Source organism: Thalia democratica, chromosome 8, assembly GCF_965202585.1.
Source record: "Thalia democratica chromosome 8, ktThaDemo2.hap1.1, whole genome shotgun sequence".
NCBI classification, from domain to species: Eukaryota; Metazoa; Chordata; class Thaliacea; order Salpida; family Salpidae; genus Thalia; species Thalia democratica.
Window position 1 is genome coordinate 15,116,072 of NC_139172.1, and position 24,335 is coordinate 15,140,406.

At 25.2% G+C, this 24,335-nt stretch overlaps 1 protein-coding gene across 2 annotated transcripts; it reads right to left on the reverse strand.

Annotated features, from left to right (window-relative positions):
• Nucleotides 1–270: 270 nt before the first annotated feature.
• Nucleotides 271–19,412, reverse strand: LOC145841882 (protein DD3-3-like). 2 transcript variants are annotated; one of them, XM_082949175.1, is made up of 16 exons: nucleotides 19,314–19,412; nucleotides 18,941–19,111; nucleotides 18,277–18,493; nucleotides 17,017–17,130; nucleotides 15,366–15,476; nucleotides 14,511–14,576; nucleotides 14,021–14,205; nucleotides 13,520–13,620; nucleotides 12,716–12,848; nucleotides 11,972–12,068; nucleotides 11,115–11,279; nucleotides 10,788–10,914; nucleotides 10,349–10,559; nucleotides 9,600–9,765; nucleotides 8,781–9,000; nucleotides 271–620 (listed from the first exon to the last, which is right to left on the reverse strand). In XM_082949175.1, the coding sequence occupies exons 1-16, from the start codon at nucleotides 19,391–19,393 to the stop codon at nucleotides 505–507; spliced, it is 2,280 nt and encodes a 759-aa protein (XP_082805301.1). In that variant the 5' UTR covers nucleotides 19,394–19,412; the 3' UTR covers nucleotides 271–504. The 2 variants fall into 2 exon arrangements, with proteins under 2 accessions (XP_082805301.1, XP_082805302.1); XM_082949176.1 differs by lacking the exon at nucleotides 271–620 and adding an exon at nucleotides 6,485–6,900.
• Between the last annotated feature and the right edge of the window lie 4,923 nt (nucleotides 19,413–24,335).

Genomic DNA, 24,335 nt, shown 5'->3' on the forward strand with positions numbered 1-24,335 from the left:
TTTTAGCTATGATTGAGACATCACGTTAAAAAACAAAAAAGTTTCATAAGAACACTAAAGTATATGAAAAAAATCCAATGAATACCATGTACCAGTAAGTCAAATTTAAAAAAATATTACAAAAATAGAAGATTAATTAAACAAAACACCGAATTGAATAAAATATTTACACTATAAAACATACCTTATTGTCTTTATAAACATGACGCGTTCTAAAAATATTTTTAAAATGCAAAAGACGAAGTACTTTAAAATTTAATTTAATACCATTGACTTGGTTGGAATAATTACATTTTTAAACTAGGCAAACAAAAACTTAAGTAATTTTCTAAATTAAATTAACTACTAATCAAATGCTCATTTTTAAATAATAAAGAATAAGTCAAGTAAAATAAATTTGTTACTTTTTTAAAGTAATAAAAAATTGGGCTTCAGTATTCCATACCACCATATTTGTAAAGAAGTTCTACTTTAGAAAAAATAAAATAGTCAGTCAAAGATAAGTTAGAATTTTGAAAGGAGAGCTCCTTTAGTTTCGTTCCATCTTCTTCGATCGCTTCTTAAATATATAAACAGTCCAATAATAGCTGCTAAAACCGTTACGACTCCAAAAATCACCGCTGTTTAGTACAAATAGTAAATAAATAAAAGTTTTTTGTGCTTAAATTGAGTAGGAAAAGTAGAATTAAAAAAAATATTTTGTTAATAGTTCACATATTTGTATACAGATAGCTCAGATTTTTTATACATTTTGTTCTGTGAAATATCATATCAAAAATAATGACTATCTATCATTATAATTAAAATAATTTTTTATTTGATTTCCAGACTTTATTTAAACTGTTTGTTGCTAGCTTAATATAACGTATAAACATAAATTAGTCCAAAGCTAAACATATACATGTTTAATTATAAAAGTTAAAGTGATCAAATACATACGGTATAAATCAAAAGAACGTATAATAACAGCATTTAAAATAGTAAATCTACATTTGTTTTAAATAAATGTTTGCTATGAATAGTAATTAATTACAATAGAAATGTATAATAACAGTAAACTTTACTACTTAAAAGTTCTTTAACTACTAAAAAATTTAACTATATACAGTTGTGTTTAATGTTGTAGATTAAGTTAATTCATATATATCTTTTTTTAATTAAGAAAAGTAAATTTCATGCAAACTAAATGTTTTTAAGTTTTAAATTAAACTTATTATTCTACACTTATATCTTATACACATTACATGGTATGAAAAAGGTAAAAAACATCAGATAAAAGATTTGTAACGTTACGTTTTGATACAAAGTTGACTGCTTACAAATAACAGTTATTTCACATATATTGAAGCTATTTCAGAAATTACTACTGCTTTAAACACGTTATATTTATTAAGACTTAAAACGTTTTTTATTCAAAACTTTTCAAGTACACTTCAAAATAAAACTTAAAAGTCAAGACGAGCAGTAAGCACAACTTACGGTTTAAAAACTTTGTGCAAGAAACTTATCCTATAAATGAGCAATAACTCTTTAGATAACTGCATTTTTAAATAAAGAATATAACTTGATAAAAAAAGTAATACTAATTATTAAGTAAGGTTTAAAACATTACCAAAAAACTTTTTTACTGTTTTCAATCTTATCAAATTTCACTAAAATAACTAGAAAATTCATAAAGAACTGTTTATATCGTTTTTTACGAGATGTAACTTATTAAAACATTCCATTTTAGTAAATAGAAAATATTCTACCACCTTAGTTTTGTCTGAAATTCTTGAAAAAAATATGTCTAAATGTGAAATCGATGAAAAAGTAAGTGCAGTCATAAAAAATCTAGATAAAGCTTAATGTATCGTAGATAGAGAAATTTTGAAAAAAAAGCTTTAGTATAAGGCGAAAATGACTTTATTAGTAAGATCATAAGTTACTGAAAGAAAACAGTTTGTGAATTTTTGTGGTGAATTTTGAACTTTAAAAATAGTAGTTGGAGTGCTTAAAGGTTCAGTCCTAGGCCTTTAATTCTTTTAGCACATGTTAGTAAAATAAAGTTTTCAAGGGCTCTTAGTTTTGCAGATCACACATTATTATACATTACACATGTGTAAACATTAAACAAAACATAAATGTACAAGACAATGTAAACGTTAGTTTGAAGTTTAAAATAGTTTAATCGACAAAAATATCGGCGAAAGTCTGCAGAGCAGAAGCCTGGACTCTTGTATGCCTTGAGACAAGCTCAAGTTTACAAAAGGGTTGATCATACCAATTTGATCATCAGACCATAAGGTTCGGTAGACTGAGAACCTCAGAAGCTTGTGGTCTGATGATCGAATTGCTATGATCAACCCTTTTTTAAAATAGTTTAAGAATTAAGTTTCAGTTTGGCTAATTGAAACGGATTCAAAAAAAAAATAAAACAAGCGCATGCTTTATATTCTGTAAAAAAGAATTGAGAGAAAAATAAAAGAATTAGCATACAACATAATTTGGAAACAAACTTTCTGCCAATGTTTACACATTTTAAGTGGAATCCGGCCCGCTAAACCAAATTTTGAAACTTATACTAAAGTATTGGGATTTGAAGTGGAGCGCAAAAAAAAAGTCTTAGGTAAAATTTACGATAGATTTTAAATTTACACTAAATACGATCACCTCTCACGAATCTACGCACTCGGTTGGTTACGCACTCTTGTTTAGTTACGCATTCTAGAACTCTCAAAAATAGAAAAATAAGGATTTAAATTCGGTGATAGATCAGCAAGGTTTATCTAAAAGTCAGAAAATATAAACTTCAATTTTTATTTTAAGATATACACTTTCTGAGAAAAACTTCAGCTTGTATATACAGCTATATAGTTTAAATATTTTTCAAAATGAGTTTTAATCAACGCATTTAGTAATAAAGTTATCTTTTGTTAACTAATTTAGATTTTTTAATTTTAAATGTTATATTTCATTTTTTTAAGTGCAAAAACATTTTTGTTGTACTTGTTAACATAAATATAAAAATTATCAACTTAATTTAAGTGCGTAAAAAGTATGTTATATTGCGTTATTATTTTATAGTAAGAATATAAGCTTAGCAAAAAATTTTAGAAGTGTATACTTTTTTAGTTTACCGTTTTTAAAAAACATATGAAATTGATTTAAATACTTAAAACTAAAGCAAGTCGTGATGTAACACTGCAAACAACAAGCAACACAGAAAACAAAGTCAAAAGCAATTTACTATTGTACAAAGTAGTATTTGTTAGAAAATTATAACAAAACAGCCAATATAGTAAGTAACTTTGCTACCTGTTGTTTAGTTACGTTCTATCGTTGACTTACGCACTTTTGCTGTGGACGCATTGTGCTTAGATTCGCGAGAGGTGACTGAGTAATAAAAATAAAGATCACATCGATTTAGTAACTTGTCGAAATTAATTGAATAACTAAGTACTTTTTGTGAATTGAATGAGAGGAGATTAAAATACTTTTATCCGCCGAAGACTAAAGCTTTTGACATCTGGCCTGCCAACTAAAATGTTTTCCACCCTTAGTAATCCTAGACAAGAAGTTAAACTGTATCTAAGTTATGTACGACTCAATAACCAAAAAGTTATTTTGTACACGAGGTCCTATGACCATTTATTTTTAGCTTTCTTTCTTTTTGTTCAATAAACAATACATTCAAACACAATGTTTAAAACCGTTATAGAATAACTAGATAATTTTCTGGTTTCGATGTTATAATAAAAAGCAATCCTAGTTCGACAGGACATCTAAAAACTGTAAAATAAAAACTGTCAAAAAAATAACTGCTTTGTTATATAAAACAAGATATTTTTCATTTGAGAATCTTTGTTTTCATCTTCCATTCACTACTCATGAGTCGCATTAAATTAGGTTTGTTGTGTTGGGGCACAATAAATTAAATTAAAATCAATGAAATCAATGTATTTTTTAAATAATAATCTAATATGTTTATCATAAAAACTGAAAAAGTACGCTGAAAAAAGCTGAAAAAGTAGGAGACCAAAAAGAATATTAGATGCAGAAAAGTTGTTTAATTGTTAGTTATGTGTATCTTTGTATAAACAAAAAATGACTTTTAAAATGTCAAGTTTAAGTTTTATTTTAAACCATAATTTCAGTAAATAATCATTAAAAAAAAATTTCTCAAGAAAAATGTTTCTTGAAAACTTTTAATAGTGAACATTGACAAAAATCTCTAGCTTATCAAGGTAGACGGCTGAGGAATGAAATGCCGAATAACTTAAAAAACAGGCTTATTTTAAAAAGTTTCATCTAGTTTATCCAGGAATTTATTATTCTGGAAAAACATTCAAATAAAGAATAACTACGCTGGAATTATAAATTTCATGTTAGGAAAGGACTAATAATTGCTTTATACACAAGGATAGTTCTTATTGTGTATGTTGTTTATTTAACGACCAAAAATGCGCTCAAAAAATTGGTTCAAAGACCTAGTGTACGAATGAACTTTCTGGTTATCGAGTCGTACATCACCTAGATACAGTTTAACGTCTCTGTCAAAGACTTTTAATTAAGTTTAAAAAAGATTAATATTATGTATAGTTTAAATGTTTTTTAATTTTCAACCTATATCAGTTGTTTTATCATTTTATCAAATTTAATAGCTCAAATTAGGTTAAAGTGTTTTTCTTCAAAAAGTAAAAAGATTCTAATTTTTAAAATGTTTACCAATTATTTACAACTTAAAAAAAACTGTTAGCCTGAACTTATTATACTACGCAAAACTTGTTTTCTATTGTTTAAATACCATATAGTTTTTGATTTTTTAAAGCTATTTTTTAAAGAAATTTTGTTTTTGATATTGAAAAATTTGCTTTATTTTATTATAACTCAAAATAGTTACAGTAAATAAGTGGTGTGTAGCATGACAACCAAAAGTACTTTCTTTAGATCAGGTCCTTCGAAAATATTTTGTGCTTGGAGTTTTTTATCGTTTTCAATAAAGAAAAAAGAAAGAAATATTGTCTTTAAGCTCTCTTATTGAAAATGCTCTAGGATCCTCATTTACTCAAAACAATGTGGTATCATATTTTTCATTTTATAAAACGAATTTTAGATTGAATTTATCCTAGTTTTGATTAATTTCTTATATCTTTTAGTTATTACAAATTATAATAGTATTTTACACTTCGGATAGTTGTTAAATTTTCACAACTTGTAAGTAAAACAACTACATGTTCAAATATTTTTATAGACTACTTAACAAATTAACAAAGAATTAAGTCTTGTTAAGAACTCTTGCTAGGTTTTTATAGTATTTTTTTTTTTTAACAATTTAAAATGTTGAAATTTGAAATACAATTTGTTTAATAAGTTTAAAATAATTAAGAAGCTTTATAAATCCATAAACAAACTAAAAAGACATAACCATATTTGAAACTGAAAACATGCAATGAATATTAATTGATTAAAATAAATACACTTCAAAAAACGTGCATTTTTTTGCTCAGGGCACATGTGTATGCAAATTTCTAGAATTAAATGGTGAAAGCTTTTTTTTTATACAACTATTGAAAAGAATTTTAACTATAGTTATTTTACATTTGATTGATAATTTTTTTTTGAGTTTACAACAAAAATAATCAATCAAGTAATTCAGAGTTGTTTGTATAAAGTTTTCATGATTTATAGTTTAAATATTTTTTTGATTAAAAATTAGTTAATTTAATGAGTTTTAAGTTTTAAAACGTAAAATTAAAAGTCGTCAATTTCATTTTTATAATTGTTATAAAAAGTACTATTTTCCTCAAAAGAACAAACTTCTACTTAAATGACAAAATTAATGAAAACGAAATTTGTACTAAGGAATTAATAGCAAATTGAATTTAAAAAAACTAGTAGTAGTCTGTTTGTGTTAGTAGTTAACTTAAAGTAGTCTGTTAATTTTTTTATTTGTGTGTATATTAAACCTTAACGGCTACAATCCATAAAAAAACTATACTTTATTTTCCCTTAACGTTTTCTACCTTTTTCATTTTTTTGTAACAAAAAATATTTCCGATACAGTTAACACTTACAGGCTACAGCTGTTATGAATAAATTTTAATTATTTTTGATGTAATGTTTCATTGCGTACAACTCTCAATAAAAAAAGTAGAGATTACGGTGTGTTTATTTTTTTCATAATCTTGTTTTGCCTAACTATAAAAAGCTGCAATTATAGTTTTAAGTAATTAAGAAAGTAATTTTATAATAATCTAAATATTGTTAAGATTATTTCTTAATACAGGACGTACCTTTTTCAAGATTCTCAATCTTAAAGAATTTGTATATTATATTATAAAAGTCTGTTTTTCTTAATAAAATTTAAATTAAATATCTAAAAGAAGATACTTTTTCAATATTCTAAAAGTCTCTTGTACTTAATTACATTTTTAGTTTCTGAATATTAATTTTTTAACATAAAGTAACTCAAAGTTGTAATAATGATAAATAAAAACAATTTATTTTATATTTTTAATTGACAGTATTTTTAATGCATATATAAGTAAATACATAGACTTTTGATGAAGGTAGTATGACTATCAAACAATAAAATTTTAAATGTTCTAAAAAGCAAAAACACTTAAAAGTCATGCATAGAATTCAAATGTGTATTGAAATACAAAAAAAGCAATTAATTAAACATTATATATGCTTTGTTGCAAGCTAATAAAACAAAGTTAGCAGCATGTTAGTAAGCAAAGTAGAAATGTGCAGTGTGAAATTATAAAGCAATGAAAGAGATAAGTCCATAGACTATGTTACTTTACACTTTTTCTTGAAACAGTGCTTTGCCTTTAGTAGAGCAGCAACAGCAGAATATGACTATGAGCAAGATGATGAAGATGATTACTCCGGCAACAGAGCCAGCAATGATTGCTGAAAAAATCATGCACGTAAAATTTTTACTATATTTATAGTTGCTGACAAACTTTGAAAATGTTGTGTTTAAATATTACCAAAAAAAATGTGACACCAGATTGGTTTTGCTATTTATGTTAGGCTTTAGTATTTTTTGGGGCTTTCATTTACAAAACTATATATCTATAAGTTTTATTGATAACAACTTTTTTATTCTATCTTTGTTTTTTTAAACTAATTTTAATTTCTAGTGCATAATATTCATGTATGTAAAAATTAGTAAAACTTAAACCAAGCGTTGTGTATTACCAAAGACCAAAAATTTAAGAAAGCAAACATATAAACAAGATTATTAAAGCTGTCTTTAAAATACTTCTCTGTTAAAGTTTTCTACAAACCATTTCTTGTTTTGTTGATACTTAGTACTTATAATAAAAATTTTCATGCATTAAACAAGTTTTTAAACTCTTTTTCAAAAAACTTAATAAACCTTGTTTATCTGTGATATACATTCCGATAAGCTTAGCTTATCAGGATCTCCAGGATTTAACGCCTTATAACGTTACATCTTATAAACCTTGTTTATTGTGCTTTTAAACACAAGCTGTTTGTATTTTAAGTAGTTTACAAAAGGTACGTATTTTTTAAGTTTTAAGTTATTTTTTTCAACAGACCATACACGCTACGAAGTTTTAGACTAGTAATTATACAACACACATACAATTCTACATTCTATTTTTTTAGTTTCTAAGCATGCATATAAAGTATTAGATTGTAACATACAAAGACTTATTGAAATTTGATTCAAAAAAAGCTAAATTTTTGCGTAAATGTAAGCGATCAAGTACTTCTAAACAGCTAGGGATAAGCTTTTATGGTGTAAACTATTTGGGACTGATTTTTAATTTTTAACTAAACGGTACAATTTTTGCTGTTTTCTTTCATTATGTTGACTACATTATTTTAATTCTGTTATTAGTATATTTTAAGACTATAATACAATAAATAACTACAAATTTCACTTTAATTATTACAAATTATTTCAATTACAGCTTTGTTAAATTTAAAAGTTAATTAATGTTAGTTAACTATGTAAAGTTTTTTATAAAATTATTTTGCATCTACGTATAGACTGATGTAAATTATGAATCAACTTCCTTAAGTCACATTTACGTAATTTTTTATCATCAAAATATTTTTTTGTTATTTTAATTTAATTATATATTATTTTAAAACTTATTGTTAAAATATCTTATAATTTAATAAAAAACTATGCTACGAATAAAACTAACAACTTTATTTTCAAAAATAGAAGAATGTTTATACTAGATATATGTGAAAGAATTTTAAAAAGTACTACAATATCTCGAAGCTAGTACTACAAAATAAAATTCTATCAAAAATTAAATTGTTTTTATCTTCTATATATGCCTTTTATCTATCGTTCTTTTGAAAACCGTTTTAAGAGTATTATACGTTTTTAATTGAGTTTTTTAATAATATTTAGAAAACTATTACATTTGAAAACTATAAGTCGTGTTATATACTTTGTTTAAAAACATAGTTTCATAACATTTATTTAACTAAAGTTTTTTTATGCTTAGTAAAATTAAATAGTTATTATTAATCCTGAAAATAAAAAATTAAACAATTATACAAGGTACATAATAATATACTATCAAATATTTAAAATATATGTTTTATGTTAAATGATTGATAATTAACAAATTAAATTAGTTTCGTATTTTTCTTTAAAAAGGTCTTTAAAAATATCATCTAAAACTAAAATTAATTTAAAATAGTTTAAAAGTGTTTATGAGAACTATACTACTTATCTAGGCTTTAAAGATAAACTGCTATACTGCATCAAAATTAATACAAATACTTTAAAAACTCACCAGTTTGTTGGGCCCGGTCAAAAACTTCTAAAAATACGAAAGAACCTCCTGCTGAGGCATCAAAGGTAATTGTTCCGTCCTCTTTGATCTGACCTTCAGTCAGTTCAATTTTAGACCATCCTTGTCCAGGGATGTGTTGGTGCAGCTCGTTAAAGTTCAAACCAGAAGCTACTTTGTCTAATTTCATTGTAATTTTTACCAAACCTCCATTAAAAGATTCCTAAAAATATATTATGCTCATCAATTAAAGTTGTTTCTAAAAGTATTTGAATGTCATACTTTTTAGTTTTTTACACTTATCGACAGTTTTAAAATGACTTATCCTTGTCACACATAGGCCTTGAAAATTGAATGTTGTTATGTATTTTATTTTTATATTTCTTCTAAAGAGTTAAGATTTTTGAGCTTTATTTTTATAAAAGAATAAAAACATATCATAAAGTATATGCTATTACAAGACTTACTGTATTTATCTAAAATCAAATTAAAAGTTAATTTTTTTTTGAAGTTCTAAACTATAAAGTTTTAAAAGCACCTGTTTGCTTAGAAACTTTGTAACTAAGTAATTAAAAACTTAACAGTTTTTAAATTTAACTCAACAAATTTACTCTGCATTGCTTTAATCATACGACGAATGCTTAAATTTTGTTAAAAGATCAGTTATTCTTATAAAATTTCATACTAAACCGAAACTTAGTGTTTCAAGAAATAAAAAAGTTTAAAATTTTTGAAATGTGCCACTAAAAAATTGTGACTATAAAAAATAGACTGATTTTATATACACCTTTCAAAATTTAAATATAATTAAAAAATGATTACCTGAGGTGAAAGAACAACAACGTTGCTTATAAATTTAGAGTCTTCAACAGCCGGTTTTGTAACGCTAGTAATTGCCTTTTGACTGTTTGGTCGAAATTCAGATAAAGTAAAAAAAGTATTCTGCTTAATTGCATTGGCTGGAAATTCAATCTTAACATCACTGTTTCTGTAGTATTTGAAACAGTTTGTCAATCAAAATTTTTTATACTTTATTAAATGAATAGAAGACTTATTTTTGTCATTGATTAAAATGTTCATCGAATGTAATATTTAATGTAGTCTGTTTGCTCTTTAACAATACGACTTATAACTGAAAAGGTTGAGCTTAATATGATCAAATTTTCAAGCTCACTTTTCTATACAAAAAGTTTAAATTTGAAGCAATACAAATAAAAAGTATATAAAATACCAAAAATCAGTTAGTATATGATTTTGATATGCAGGTTTTTCATAATTTTTAAAAAGGTTATGATTTTGTAAATCTTGTTGCTTTAGTTGCCATGATTTTGTATGTTTAGACTGTTATGAATTTATTCTTTACAACTTAAGGGCTAAAACGATTTTTTCAAACCATCAGACTTAATGTAATATTATTTAGTCCTAAATTTAAAACAAACTTAATTGTGGTGATACCCTAACAGTCGCAATGGAATTTTTTAATAAGTAATTGTACTATTTGTACTTGAGTAAAATTTCTCAAAATACGACTACTTAAGTATTTAAAAATTACTTTCAGAATAGCTACTAACATGACTGATGAAGATATGGTGCCTCCTTGCTTGTCAATCGTTTTACTGTCTTCAACAAAATCAAGGACAACTATCCTACCTTTTTGACTTCTGTTACTGAAGTTGTTGTTTCTCGTGCACATGTAATGGTAAGTACCTGCGCCCGTTATAGTTTGCAGTGGGTGGTCGTAGTAAGGACTCGCATCATCTAACTCATCACCATTAGCTGACCCTGAAATAATTACTTAAGATTTGTATATAGTATATTTTAAAGTAGAATAAAACGTTAAGCTGTTGACAAAATACTGCTTTTTTTGTTATGTTATTCCACAGGAAACTACAAAAAAACTTTTTAAACTCAAAAACTTTTTGAATGTAATTATACATTTTAACTATGTTTAAAAACTAATTTTAAGTTTAATTTGAAAACAAAACTGTTTCAAAACCAAATTCAACGAACCGACTAAGGCAAGCTCTTTCTTGCTTTTAACACTCATGCCAATGAAGTTAGCATCAGCAAGTTTTTCTGGGTAACTTGTACCATACTGGCCGAAAAATGTTTTGCTGCTTGATCCCTCCGGAAATTTCTGATAATTATATGACATTAAATCACTTGAAAACACAATTTAAACAAAGTGTAAACAAATTAAAACTAAATATTTTAAATTTAAGTAAAAGTAATTTTTTTTTAAGATCTATTGAACTAAAAAACTATTTTAAAGAGAAACCTTTTGAAATGTTTAAAATGTAGCAACATAGCAAGATGTAGAACTTGCTTTAAACATACTTGTGCAGTTTGTAGTATGAAGTTACTTCTGTCTGATCCCGCTTTGCCTTGACCATCATTATTGTTTGGATTAGTATCAGACCCGGTGACTTGAAAATGTATTAATGAATTCGGTTGGGCACGTATTGTGTTGGGCACAAAGTCGTACTCCGTTGCAGGGTAAGTCTATTTAAAGTAGGTTTAACTAAGTGTTAGTTTGTATAACTATGTAAAGAATGTTTTAAAGGTTTTTTAAAATGACAGAAATAACAAAAATGTTTTTGAGAAAAAAGTAGGTGTATACATGTGTTCATTTAAATAAAAATAATGTTTATTTAGATGAACACATGTATACACCTACTTTAGCTTCTATTCTTTCCTTACAGTATTTATTTTTTTTACAAAACCCAGTAGAAGTGTAATAATCCGTTAACACACAGAAACATATGTCGGTATAATAAAAGAAGTTTTGTATAATTTGTTTTTATTATATATTCCTTGTTTCACTAGGATCTTTTATTAACAAAAACTTAAATTTATATTTTGAATAGTTATTTGAAAAATTATATTTGTTATTCATAACTATACTAAATATAGTATCTAAAGAGGTTTTATCTAAATAAATTTAATTAAAGTATTTATTATGAAATATTTTTACAAAGTTTTTAACTCACACTCGATGAGTAACTAAACATTGTGAATATGTAATCGTATAATATAGAAAAATAAGTTGTCAGTTTTGAATAAATAATTATGTATTAAAGTTAAAAAATTATTTATTCTTATCCAAACTTTATACAATATTATGAACCAGTTTATAATATTCGTTTTACCTTATAAGTTAAATAGAAGTAAATTTAGCTAGTTAATTTACTAACTTGTACAATGTTTCCTCTTTTACCCCTGACATTCAAATTGAAAATAGTTTTGCCTTCATGTTGTGCTGGTCGTTTTCTTATTTTAAATACGTGTGACCTGAAAACATACTTTTTTCAATACGTCCGAATACAAAAAATAGATATAACAAGCCAAACTATTTAAATAACAGCTTTATCATGTTTAAAAAAAAAATTTTCTAAGAAGGTTTCAGTTAAAAGTGTAAATTTAGTTTTAAAACAAACTTTTCAATATAGGTTTTCTTACAAACTTTTTTTTGAAACTAATGTGCTTACTTTTTAAATTATAATAGAGTTTCTGTTATTCTTTTCGAATTTTTTATTAGTTTAAAGTATTTATAGTAGTTTAACAAATTCTTCAAATAAAAACACAAAATAAAATTTGTACATTCTAAATAAATTTAAAATTTATAATACTTTTTTTATAAAATGACTTCATCCAAAGACTAATAAGTTTAAATATATAACAAAACAAAAAAACTAATAAGTAATATAGAAATACTACACAAACCCAGATAAAGTAATGAACACATTTAAATTTTTCTTAAGTTAAAATCAACCTGAGATATAGAATTTAAAAAGTTTTTTTAGTTATTGTAAAGATTAAAAAAAAAATAAGTACTTTCTAGAAAAATAACTTATAAGTTTTATTAAATATAAATAAAAAAAAGCTCGCTTTACTTCAACTTGACATAAAATACCATTTTTTATTTAATTTGAACTAACCTATCCTGAAAAGTTCTGCCATACTGATCAGTGTTTATTGCGAGTGCAAGTTTAAATTTGGAATCAAATATATCTACATCTGGATTTCCTTCTAGTCTGTAACCTCTTTGTTTGCCCTCTTGTTGATCCAAGTCTAAATGACGGTATGTAGTATAACAAACTTTGCAAGAGATGTTAGTAAGTATATAAGTAGTAATTTTTAACTTTAACTAAAATAAATTTTTTTAGGTTAAAAGTGTTTTTTAAGATCTACAAGTTGCGTTTAAGATATCAAAAATTTTAGTTATGTTTTTGTAATTAGCAAATATATATGCGTTTTAAAGATATACCTCTTTTATCATTATATTAATATTTTTTATTTTGATATGAAGTTAGAAATGTAGTTCTATTTATGCAAAGAAATTCAAATGGTACTATATACTTTTTTTTAAGTTGAATTGTACAAAGTTTTTGTTCATTTGGAAAACTACTAACTCAAAAACTTCTAACATAAACTGTGAAAGCGCCCATTTCTGATAACAAACGACTTAATATGAGAATAAATTGGTCGATATGACCTCTTTTAGAAAATCTGTACTAATTTATAGACTTGATACAAATATATTTAGGATTGTTTTTAGGTTTAACTTTTTTTCTATACAAATTCGTACAACTTTACTTGTTATGCGTCTTGAATGAGTTTAAACAGTTTAGGTTTTGTTTGACAACAAACGAGATCGATATGTACAAAGAATATTTAAAAAGAAAAAAAAAAGTTGAATGACCAGAACTATCAAAAAAAAGCTGCTTAATTAATCTACTTACTTTGTCTTGTCCAAATATCAGGGCCCTCATCGTTATTATTTTCATTGTTTGATTCGCTAAAAGTGTTGTCTCTATCATATTCTCCAGTTGAGATGTTATACCTAATTTTACGCATGGCTTTTTTATTTCACAAGCTTTAAACTATTGTTTACGTATGATCTAGTTTTATTTTTAATAACATGTACAACATTCCCAAGCTCTATTTTAAGCAGCATTTAGTAAAAGTTAAATCAACATAAGATAAAAATGTTTTGCTTTTGAGTTTTAGACATATTTATTTAGCGAATAATACTAGTTAAACTTTAACAACAACCCGAATGTTTTAAAAGTATTAATTAATGAATAATAGCTATTAAAGAAAAACTTTACGTTTTTTTATTTCTTAAGTTGATTTATAACTTACTATTTTAGTAAACTTAAAATATCCTTTTAGTTATTATTTGTTGACGAGAAGCCTATAAAGGTTTTCACAGCATGAAAAATATTATTTGAATATAAAACCTCATTCGTAAAACGCAATAGTCGTTTTCGCTAATATTAGCCTCGTCCAATCCTGGTATTGTCCAGTTGAAGTTTGGTGTCTGTCCGTCTAATGAGTTACCTAAATGGTTGTCTCTTGTCTTTCTAGATTCAATACACGCTGGAGGGTCAATACCAAATGCCTCTACTTCTGTCCAGGTACCTTCCTGATAAAGAACAAAAGTAAAGAGGGTTTAAATAAGTTTTTAGATATTTAACTTTAGATATTTAACTTTAGACCTTTTGCTTAGAAATTAAATTTTGTTCTTCACTATTTTTCTCTAGAATTATTCAATCTAGAAAAACTTTTATAAATATAATGCATCAAAAACATATATTTAAAGCATGTTTTAATAAATTTGATGAGAAAATTTTTAAATATCTCTAATGTTTTAAAAAACAAATTTCGTAACGTAAAATGGTAAAGAAAATGTTACTGTAAATTAAAAAAAAATATGGAAAGGTAGCTTACTTTAAATTGGTCACATTCTTCTTTAGTTATTGGAATATATTCATTCTTCGGAGGTTTGTTTCCTGACTTGAATATTAAAAAACTATTAAAGACCAATTTTATGTCTAAATTTTTTCAATAAATAAATAATTTGCTTATAATTTTTTAAAATAAGAAAAACACGACAAATATATAGAAATTGTTATATAATAACTTGAAGACTAAAGAAATATTAAACAATTAAATATGCTTAATTAGAGGTTATACAATTTTCGGTATACGTAAAAAAAAAAGTTCTTAAAATTTAAAGTGTTCTTTTAACCCCCAATCTTATTATTTTTAAGGCCCCTAAAAATCTTTGAGCTTTTATACCTAGCATAGCTCTGTAAATTCGACATAGGTTTATTAGAAAAACCTCCATACTTAAAAAAGTTTTGTCAATCACTAAAGTAATTAAAAATTGATATTGTTATGTTTTATGCGTTTATTTTAGAATTACAAACATGTTTACTTTATTTTTTATAACATATTGTAAACTTTACAGATAGTTTATTTTCACAAAAAGTTTACTTGTATTATAAAAACTTAATGAAGTTTCGTTAGTTGATCTTGATTTCATTCTCAGGTACTATAGTAGACTAAATCTTGTAGTTTAAAAAAAATTGATTAACATAAAATTTTAAAGCTACAAAAAAATAAACTTGTATTGGATAATGGACGCATTTAAATTTAAAAGTAGTAATTTTTATGCTATAAATAAACGTAAAATTAAACATAAACATTTTTTCTACAGTAAGTTTTGTGATGATAAGCAAATAACATACTAATACAAACTTAGTAACGCTACAACATGTTAAAAAGTATCAACTAGCTAACTGTTTCAAGAAAGCTCTCTGAAACTTTGCAGAAAAACCGGCTCTTTACATTTTGGCTCTCGCTCCTATAATAATTGCACCTGTCAACGTCGTTTGTAAGAATTCCAGCATCCTGTAATTTACAAACAAAGTATAAAAATTATGTTAAGCAGAAGAACATTTAAAAAAGAAACGTTTTTTTAGTCAAGAAAAGTTAGTATTTGTTTTTTTTTTAAATCTTTGATTATAACAGTAAGAAGTTTTGTTTTTAAAAATTAAATAAGTTATATAAAAAGCTGTAAAAAAAAAAAAAAAAAGTATATGTAGCTGTCGACAATGAGCAGAGAACTTATTTACGTAAGTTTTTTAATAAAAAAATACACAATTAAAAATAAATTGTTTCATTGAGCAATAAAAATAGTTAAGCAGTTATTTTTGTCAAAATAAGCTGTACTTTACAATATAATTGTAACTTTATAAAGGTGAACAACATGATAATAACTGCATTAGCTTCTAAGTTTGAAATTTTAAGTTACTTCTACATTAAAGTTTTAAGTTATGGATAATTTCGTCGTTTTTTATTATGTTTTTAAACATGATATAAAAATTTTACTCTTTCCAGTGAAGGTTACCAATCAATGACGTTTTAAAACTGTACAAAATAGTATACAGCATCTTATTTCTTATCTATCATAAGGTAAAAAAAGATTGAGTATAAAGTAAAAAAAAACAGTTAACAACAAAATATTTAATATAAATTTAACCAAACATATATTTTAATTTTTAAACATAAAAATTAAACACTTCTAAACTATTTTCTTAAGGTTAGACTCTTATACTTTATAAAAAGTTGAAAAAAAACTTATTCAAAGTATTAATATAGTAATTTCGGCTTTAATATTCACAGTTTTTTTCTCTTAGTAGTTTAAAAAAAAATTGTAACTTAACAAATAAAAAATCATGATGTTTTAAAAATATACATTTTTTTACAAGGACGTTCTCAATTAATTTAAATACGTCTAAATTACTTATTTCATTTGGAACAACTTTTGTTATAGCAAAGTTAGTATTAAAAGTAATTTAGTTGTAGTAACTGTAACTTGGTTAATTTAAAACACTTAACCTAATAGTCGTATTTTACTTAGTGATGAAAATTTTAATGTTCGCTAAGTAAGCTCTACAACAGGGTTTCTCAAACTCATTTTCATAAACGCCCCTTTTTTATTAAATAAAAAAATGACCGCCCGCGCTTATCAAAAACACCACAATATCTATTGCAAGTATAAAAACTCCCGTAAACTAAGCGTAAGAACTTATTCTTCATTACAGATGCCAGACTATGTAGTGTGTAATACAAATATCTCGTTAATTGTATCTAAGTACACCCTTATCAACCCTTACTAGTCACGGCCCCTGCCTTGTGCCCTTTAAGGCTTATATCCGCTCGCCCATTTGGACAACTCTTGGACACTCTGCTCTGTTTTAACTCGTGTAAAATCTAATTCTACTCGAAAAAAAAAACTTATAATGTGATCTTCAAAAACTATAGCTACCTCTTAAACCTAATGGTTTTAGCTTACTAACAAGTTGTTTTATAACAATTTTTTTAACTATTTGGATAATTTGAAAAAGTGTAGTCAGCGCATGTACAGTAGCATACATAAGAAACAGACCCTCCACATAGTAGGATGCCAATAAGGGTAGTAATCTCTTTCCTCGTTACATTCAAAACCAGATCTTCCACCTTGGTTGTCTTGACGAGTACTAGTTGCTGCCTCGCCGAGATTCTGTTAGAAAATAATAACTTTTATATAAAAGTAAAACCTTTGTTTACTAAAAAAAGTAACTTGTTATGTTATTTATGACCTTAAACTATTTTTAATGTTTAACTAAAACTTACTTTAAATTTTACTGTTCAAAAAACAACTAGAGGTCTCTACTTTGTGAAAGATTACATAAACCATTGAAAAGATATAAAATTGTATAAGTATGTAGGTATTATAGTTATAAAAATTTTATTCAACGCTTGTTATTTTAGCTGACACTGTTTCTCCTAAAAGGATCTTCAGAGCTGATAATTAAGCTATTATGTATTGAGCGCTCTAATTTATACAGTTTTCTAACTTACAGTGTTTGAGTTACATATGTTTAAGATTTTTGTAAACTGTGTTTTTGTACTGCATTTAAGTTTAGATGAATTAGATTTAAAAAATACATTAGTTGCTTATTAAAAAAAACATTATAAATTTCATAGTTGTAATTAGTTTTTTTTAATCTAGAGTAGTTAAGTATGAACAAAACACACTACAAAAAATCTAAACATTGACCACGTTAAAAATTAGAAATTTTGTTGAAAAGAGCATATGAAAAAACATCAGTTACTTATTTTGTCTTACTTAAAAGATTAAAAAATATCCATAAGTAGTATTTATATACAAAAGTTTCGATTACTTTGTTTGCTTTAAACATTATATATCTTAAAAAAATTTTGCCAAAAAAAAAAGAAAGAAAGTACATAGCACTTTTTTTCCATAGTTTATAATATTAAAAAGACTAACATGAAAATGTTTAGCTAATTGAATAAAATATAAAACTAAATCGTTAATGTACGATTTAAAACAGACTAATATAACTTTAAATTTAAGTAGGTAGGCTGTGACAAGTTTATTAAAAATTATTGTATATTAGGATATTGTTTAGAGTTTGTATAGAACTTCGTTTTAAATTTTATGTAATACTTTCGTTTATTTTTACTGTCTAAAAGCCTTCTTTATACGAAAAGTTGAATATAAAAATTTCTTTAAAACTCTTTCTTTATTAATTTTGTTTGAAAAATAACAGGTATCGTAAACCCTAACAATTTTTTTTATATAAAATATGTAAGCTTAAGCAGTACGAAAATTTACAAAGAGTCAATTAATTTAGTGAACTACCTGATCCGATGTAAAAAGACCCTTATTACGAGTTCTAAAACGGCAGTGACGATAGTAATGGTAGGGTTCATGTAGACCATTGTTTTGGTTAGTATCTGAAGCCTTCACTTCTTGAGTGTTTCCTGTCTGTAAGCCGTCTCTTAAATTCGGGCCACAAGCGTATTGAATGATTATATCACAGTCGTTGTTTTGGTCTCCACAAGAGTGCTGGTTAGTCCTATCGTTAAATTACGTTTTATACTTTATATGCTTTTTAAGCCTACTATACTGTGAACTACTTAATATTATTCACACAGTACTAGTCTCTTAAAAATAAGTTGATAGTTTCTTTTCAAGGTTTTTATTAAAAAAACTTTTTATTGCAAAAAAAAAAGGTTTTAACTAAAAGTATATAGTAGAAAGAATAACCTAGTACTTGAACAAAATTATAAGTTGTTCTATAGGTAAAATTATATTATTATTGCACAAAATTATAAAATTAAAGTTTTTTTCAATCAATTATGTTTTTAATACTTAGTGTTTCAAGATTAAAATATTACAGTTTTAAGCTGTATGTATTTTTTTTCAATGAATGTTTACAAAGCAAACTAATGCAAAGACTAAGTGTTTCATAATAAGTGTTTCACGAAAGTTGTTAAAAAAGTTTAATTTTAAATGTACAAACCATTCAAGTGGTAGCTGAGATTTTTCAAAGTATTCCATTATTCCTTCTCCGTTATTGTTAGCATTTTTCCCACCTACGTTGTATCCACCCCTATTATTGTTTTGGGAATCAAAAAGCCTGTTGTTGTTAGCTCTATCACGGCCGTTTTCAGCTAGACGATTGTTTGATCCTCTGTGAAATTAGTATTTTTTTTATCACGAAAGTTAGCAACTAAAATTAAACTTTATAGCTTACTAACTACCCTAAAAAACTTAAAGTTAATCATAAGCTAACAATCTAAATAAATTATAATCATAAACATGTTGTCTCATTTAGTCAGATATTGTAAAAGTATTATGTATTAACACCTTTATAAATTGTATAAACAACAAACCTAGGATTGTGCATGTAAAGATCACCTTGAACGTATGCAATAACGAACAAAAACGATGCCAATATTCTTATAGGAGGCATTTTTTGTATATTTAAAAGTTTTCTGAAATGTTTAAAGCAATTAAGTTCTATGTACTTTAAGTGATAAAAATTAACTTTGTACTAATTATGTATCAAAACTTTTATCAGTTTAAAATAAATGAAAATGTAGTCTTTTTATATCATCATAAAAAATCTATTCGAATATTAAGTTTTAAGCTGATACTTAATTTATAGTATAAAGCAAAACGTTTCTGTGTCTTTTATAAAGTTTATAGCAGCATTAGAAGTTAATAAAAAAAACCCTGAATAAAAAAAGAACAACTCAATACAAGGTTATTCTATATGCTAAACTAAAATGTTTTAACACTTACCGGTGGTCTTTAAATAGAAAGCTATGTCAACGAAATGCAACGTAATTAATTTACAAGCAAGATAAGGAAGTTTCATGAGGAAGTGCTGTAACTTTATAAAATGAAAGCTGTTTTTACGCACTGCTTTAATAGCTCAATAATATTTAGTTATTTAATAAATAATTGCTATTAGTTATAAAGTATTACTATTACTAGATTATTGTGTTTATAAAAACATGTTCTAGATTAGAAACTTAATAAGTAAAATATAGTCAGCCTGATTTAGAGGTTCACGAGATTAAATAACGTAATAAAGTTGTAAAATATTGCCGATTGATCATTAGTTAGAAAAAAAATTTAATAAAAATTTAAATAAAAAATTAATATTTTTTTATTGCAGGTTAAGTAAACTTAACATTATAAGTAGCAGCTGATGCTTAGTTGAATGCAGTTTAAAATATATCATTCTGAATATATAAAGCCAACTTGGAATTAAATATATGAATCTTAATATATGAAGCCAACTTAGAATTTTATATTTTATATTTTTAATTTTCAATGTTATAAAATTTAAAGTTTAAATTTTAGTATCAAGTTCATTTGTTTTGCTTAAAAATAGTAACTAAACTTCAAGTACTTAGAATACAGTTGTAATAAAATAAATTTAAAGTTTATAAACAAACTGTTTTAGCAAACATATAATAAAAATAAAAGTAAATCTTGTTTTAAGCGTTTGTTACTTATCAAATTAAACAATTTAATTAGTTTAGTAACAATTTATTACTTTTGTTATTACTTACAAAGAAAGGTATCACACTGATTAAGTAATTTAACCACTCATGTAAAACTTGACAAATGTTTAGAGACTTAACTGCATTTAGATATCCAATCAAAATAATAAGCATACTTAGTTTTGTTGCTTACATTTTAAGTTACTGACATCTTAGTTTAAAAATCAGTTTTAAACTAAAATAAAATGGAAATTATTTAGTTTTAAGTTCTTATTTTAAAATAGTTGCTTATAAGTATAAACAGTTTTTTATTGCGTTTCGTAGGTATTATAGCTTTTTCAATTCGTCCAGTTTGGACTAAGTTACTCTACTTTTCTGGACAAATCAACTTAAGGAAAACTAGAAAATTCCTTTTTTATATAAAATAGTATTAACTATTATAGTACTAGCTAAAAGCATTAGAAGTAATCTATACTTACAAAAACAAATCAATTATTGCCTTCTTTGTTTTATTTACAATAATATTCAAGTTTGATAATTAAACAGATACTTAAAAAAAATATAAAGAGTTTATTGTTTTATCAATTATTTAATTTAAGAAGGTTTGAAACCAGCAACGACAGGACATGTAAACTTTAAGTTATTAAAATTTTACTAGTTAAGAAGAAACGTGTACGATATTACTGTTGTGCATCCTTATTTTCGTTAAAGTCTTTCAGAAAAAGTTTAAAACATATCAAAATTTCTTAAATTTTACTTAAAACAATAATTTGTGCATTTCCGCTAATTGAAATAGCTCTTTTTAACAGTCTTATGTATAATTTTTATAACTTTTAATGTTAAGTATTTTATATATTTTTTGTTAAAATATTTATAAAATATTTTAAGACATTTACAAATGTCTTGTCTTTAGTAGAAATAGTTCTAGGAACTCGATTTAATGACAAGTTTACTTAGTTAAATTAAAAGTAATTTTATCCAAATTTGTTCAAAAGTATATATGCGAACTAAATAGTTTGAAATTTTACCTTCAAATAGAGAACTTATAAGACGTTTAATAAACTAAAACTCAATTGTATTATTTGTTTTGGTTTTAATTAAACTCGCTAATATGCTTGTCTTTTTTGTAAACTTGTTAAAATTACTTTTAAAAATCAGGTTAAGTTAGCCAATGATAAAATAAAAGTGTCAGTAGCGCCATCTAAGTGTCAAAATATTCTATAAATTGATTAGTTTGAAAATATATCACTAAAACAGCCAACTATTAAGATTTTTTTGTGTTTGTTGGTAATTTCGTTTTTAAACAAAATTTAAAAAATTGCATAAATGGTAAAATTTTGTTAAAAACAGTTTAACAAAACTGTTTAAAAACTTTATTAAACATTTTTAAAGTCTTTTATAAATAAGTCTTCAGGAGTCGAAAGTCTTTTGTAAGTCGCGGGCCAATTTTCCAAGATAAAGTTCTTCCGCGGGCTGCAGTTATTTCAAAATTTTTGTACTATTCACAATAAAAATACTGTTTTAAGCCTAAAATATGATGAAATAAGCAGTAGTAGAACACGAGTAATGAGTAATTATGAATTAAGATGATAACTGTAAGCAATTCACCACGAAAAATATTTTTATTACTGTTTTTTAAAAAGAAAGTCTTGAAAGAAAAGTACATCGTTGGTCGCAAATTTTCGCTTTGAAGGCCGCATTTGGCCCGCGAGCCACAGTTTACCGATCTTTAGTCTAGTTAGATCAGGGTTCGGCAGGTTTTTGTTAGTAACGGGCTACTTTTTCTAGAAAAAAGTTGCTCGAGGGCCGCACTAAATAGACATAACTTTATCGCGGAAAATGCAAGTTAAATAACTGTAGTAATTATTCTAACAATTTGTTTAAACCAAAAGTGTGATAAAATAAGCAATAAGAAAGCAAAGTTAATCATAATTTCAAAGTTATAAACCATTGCGGCCGCATTTCGCCGATCTCTAGATCGAAAGTCCTGGACAAGACATTAAAAGGTATTCAAGTGGTTTGCGACTCGATAAACGAAAGATTTTGTCGTGCACCAGGTCCTAGGACCAAATATTTTGAGCGATTTATTTTTGTCGTTCAATAAACAATAACAATATTGATAGTTGTGTTTGTAATGCAAAGAATATTTTTGTTAAGATGGACAAAAATATTTTAAACAAAACTTAATTTTGTATGAACTTTTCTTTTCTTAATGCAGAAATATAAATAATGGCTATTTCTAATAATGTTGATGTCTAAGAAATTATCTTTCCAAATTTTTTTTTTCAATAGTAGACTATGAAGTTATGCGTGTTATCTAACATTAACATTATAAAATATCAATTCAACTATATAAAACATTAGTCCTTGACATACATGTAATATGCAACTGGCTTAATATATTTTTAAAAAGAAAACTGTTTTTATATATATTTTTATATTTTTAAAAGTTTTCTTTATAATATCTTTCCATTAAAAGATATTAGCAATAACAGGGCTTACAAGACTTTTTACTGCGGCGTTATCAATTTGACGTAGTATGAAATCATTAAAGCTAATTGCATTTTTTAAGTAGTCATCCACAAAATATCATTAAAAACGGTTTCGAAAAATAAAACGAAGTTAGTTCGGAATTGTATAACTGATATGAGAATATATCTAGAACTTTATGAAATGGAGCGTTATTAAACAAACTTTTTATAACAGACGAAACTAAAAACTTCTTAAATAAATATTATATTTAAACTTTTAAGTTAACTAACAAACATAAAAGAATCATCTACTGTGATTTTTAAGAGTTTGTATAGTTTTGTTTGTACCACAATTTAAAATGTAGATAATTTCAACTAGGTTGTCTTACTTATCAATAAAGTAGGCCTTAATAAAATTTCATTCTTACTAGTACCGTAACCTGCAACTTAGTTACGCACTTTTTAGCCGAAAAACGCTTTGTTAAAATTATTTTTTTTCTAATTAGAAATTAAGAATCAAACCTAAAAACAGTAAGACAAAAGTAAAGTATTTCAAAATAAATTATACTGTATTTAATTTAAACAGAGTAAAAAAAAAACAGGAATAGTTAAGAACTTTCAAATTGTATACAAAATCCAGTATCTAAAGCAAACACATTACAGTTTATTTTAAAAAGATGGTAACGAACAGTGCAGTTTAAATTTGCCTACCCCATGATTAAAATATAGAAACAAAAGTTATTAAAAAAGTAATGCAAAAACTATGTATACAAAAATAAAGAAAATTGAAATTGACACTTGCATACTCCATGATTGAAACATAAATGTAAAAAGGACTAAAAAATTCGATATCAACGAAAATTAAATAGTATAACCTTAGTAATTAAAGACCAAACTTTTTAGGTACGCACTTTTGCGCTGTGTTCAAAGTGCGTACCCATGCGGCATGTTACTGTTTTTTTAATGAAATTTAACTTAGGGCGCAGTAAACAAATATGTCTAACTAGTTAGTAAACTTCCTTTGATATTATACTTTCAGAAAAACAACTCCTAAGTATTCGCTGAATAATATTTTATATTTTAATAGCATGATCAATTTAATAAAATTGTATTTACATACTTAAAACAAATTGAGTTATCATTTATAATGACCATAAGACTTTTTGATATTAGCTAGTAGTCTTATTTAAGATAAAAATGGAAGCTTTTTTATCTGCTATACTTAGCATTCTACTTTACTTTTAATAATTTTACAACCTTGTTATATCTATTGTGCATTAGTAAATGAAATTATTAACTTCAAGAATATAACAAATGTGGGAAGAGTCGTTTTATAAGGACAAATAGTGTTCAAGTTTAATTTTACTTAATGGCTTATGGTGCTGTAGTTTCCGGAAGAACTTAAATAAAGATGTACTTGTTTTCATTT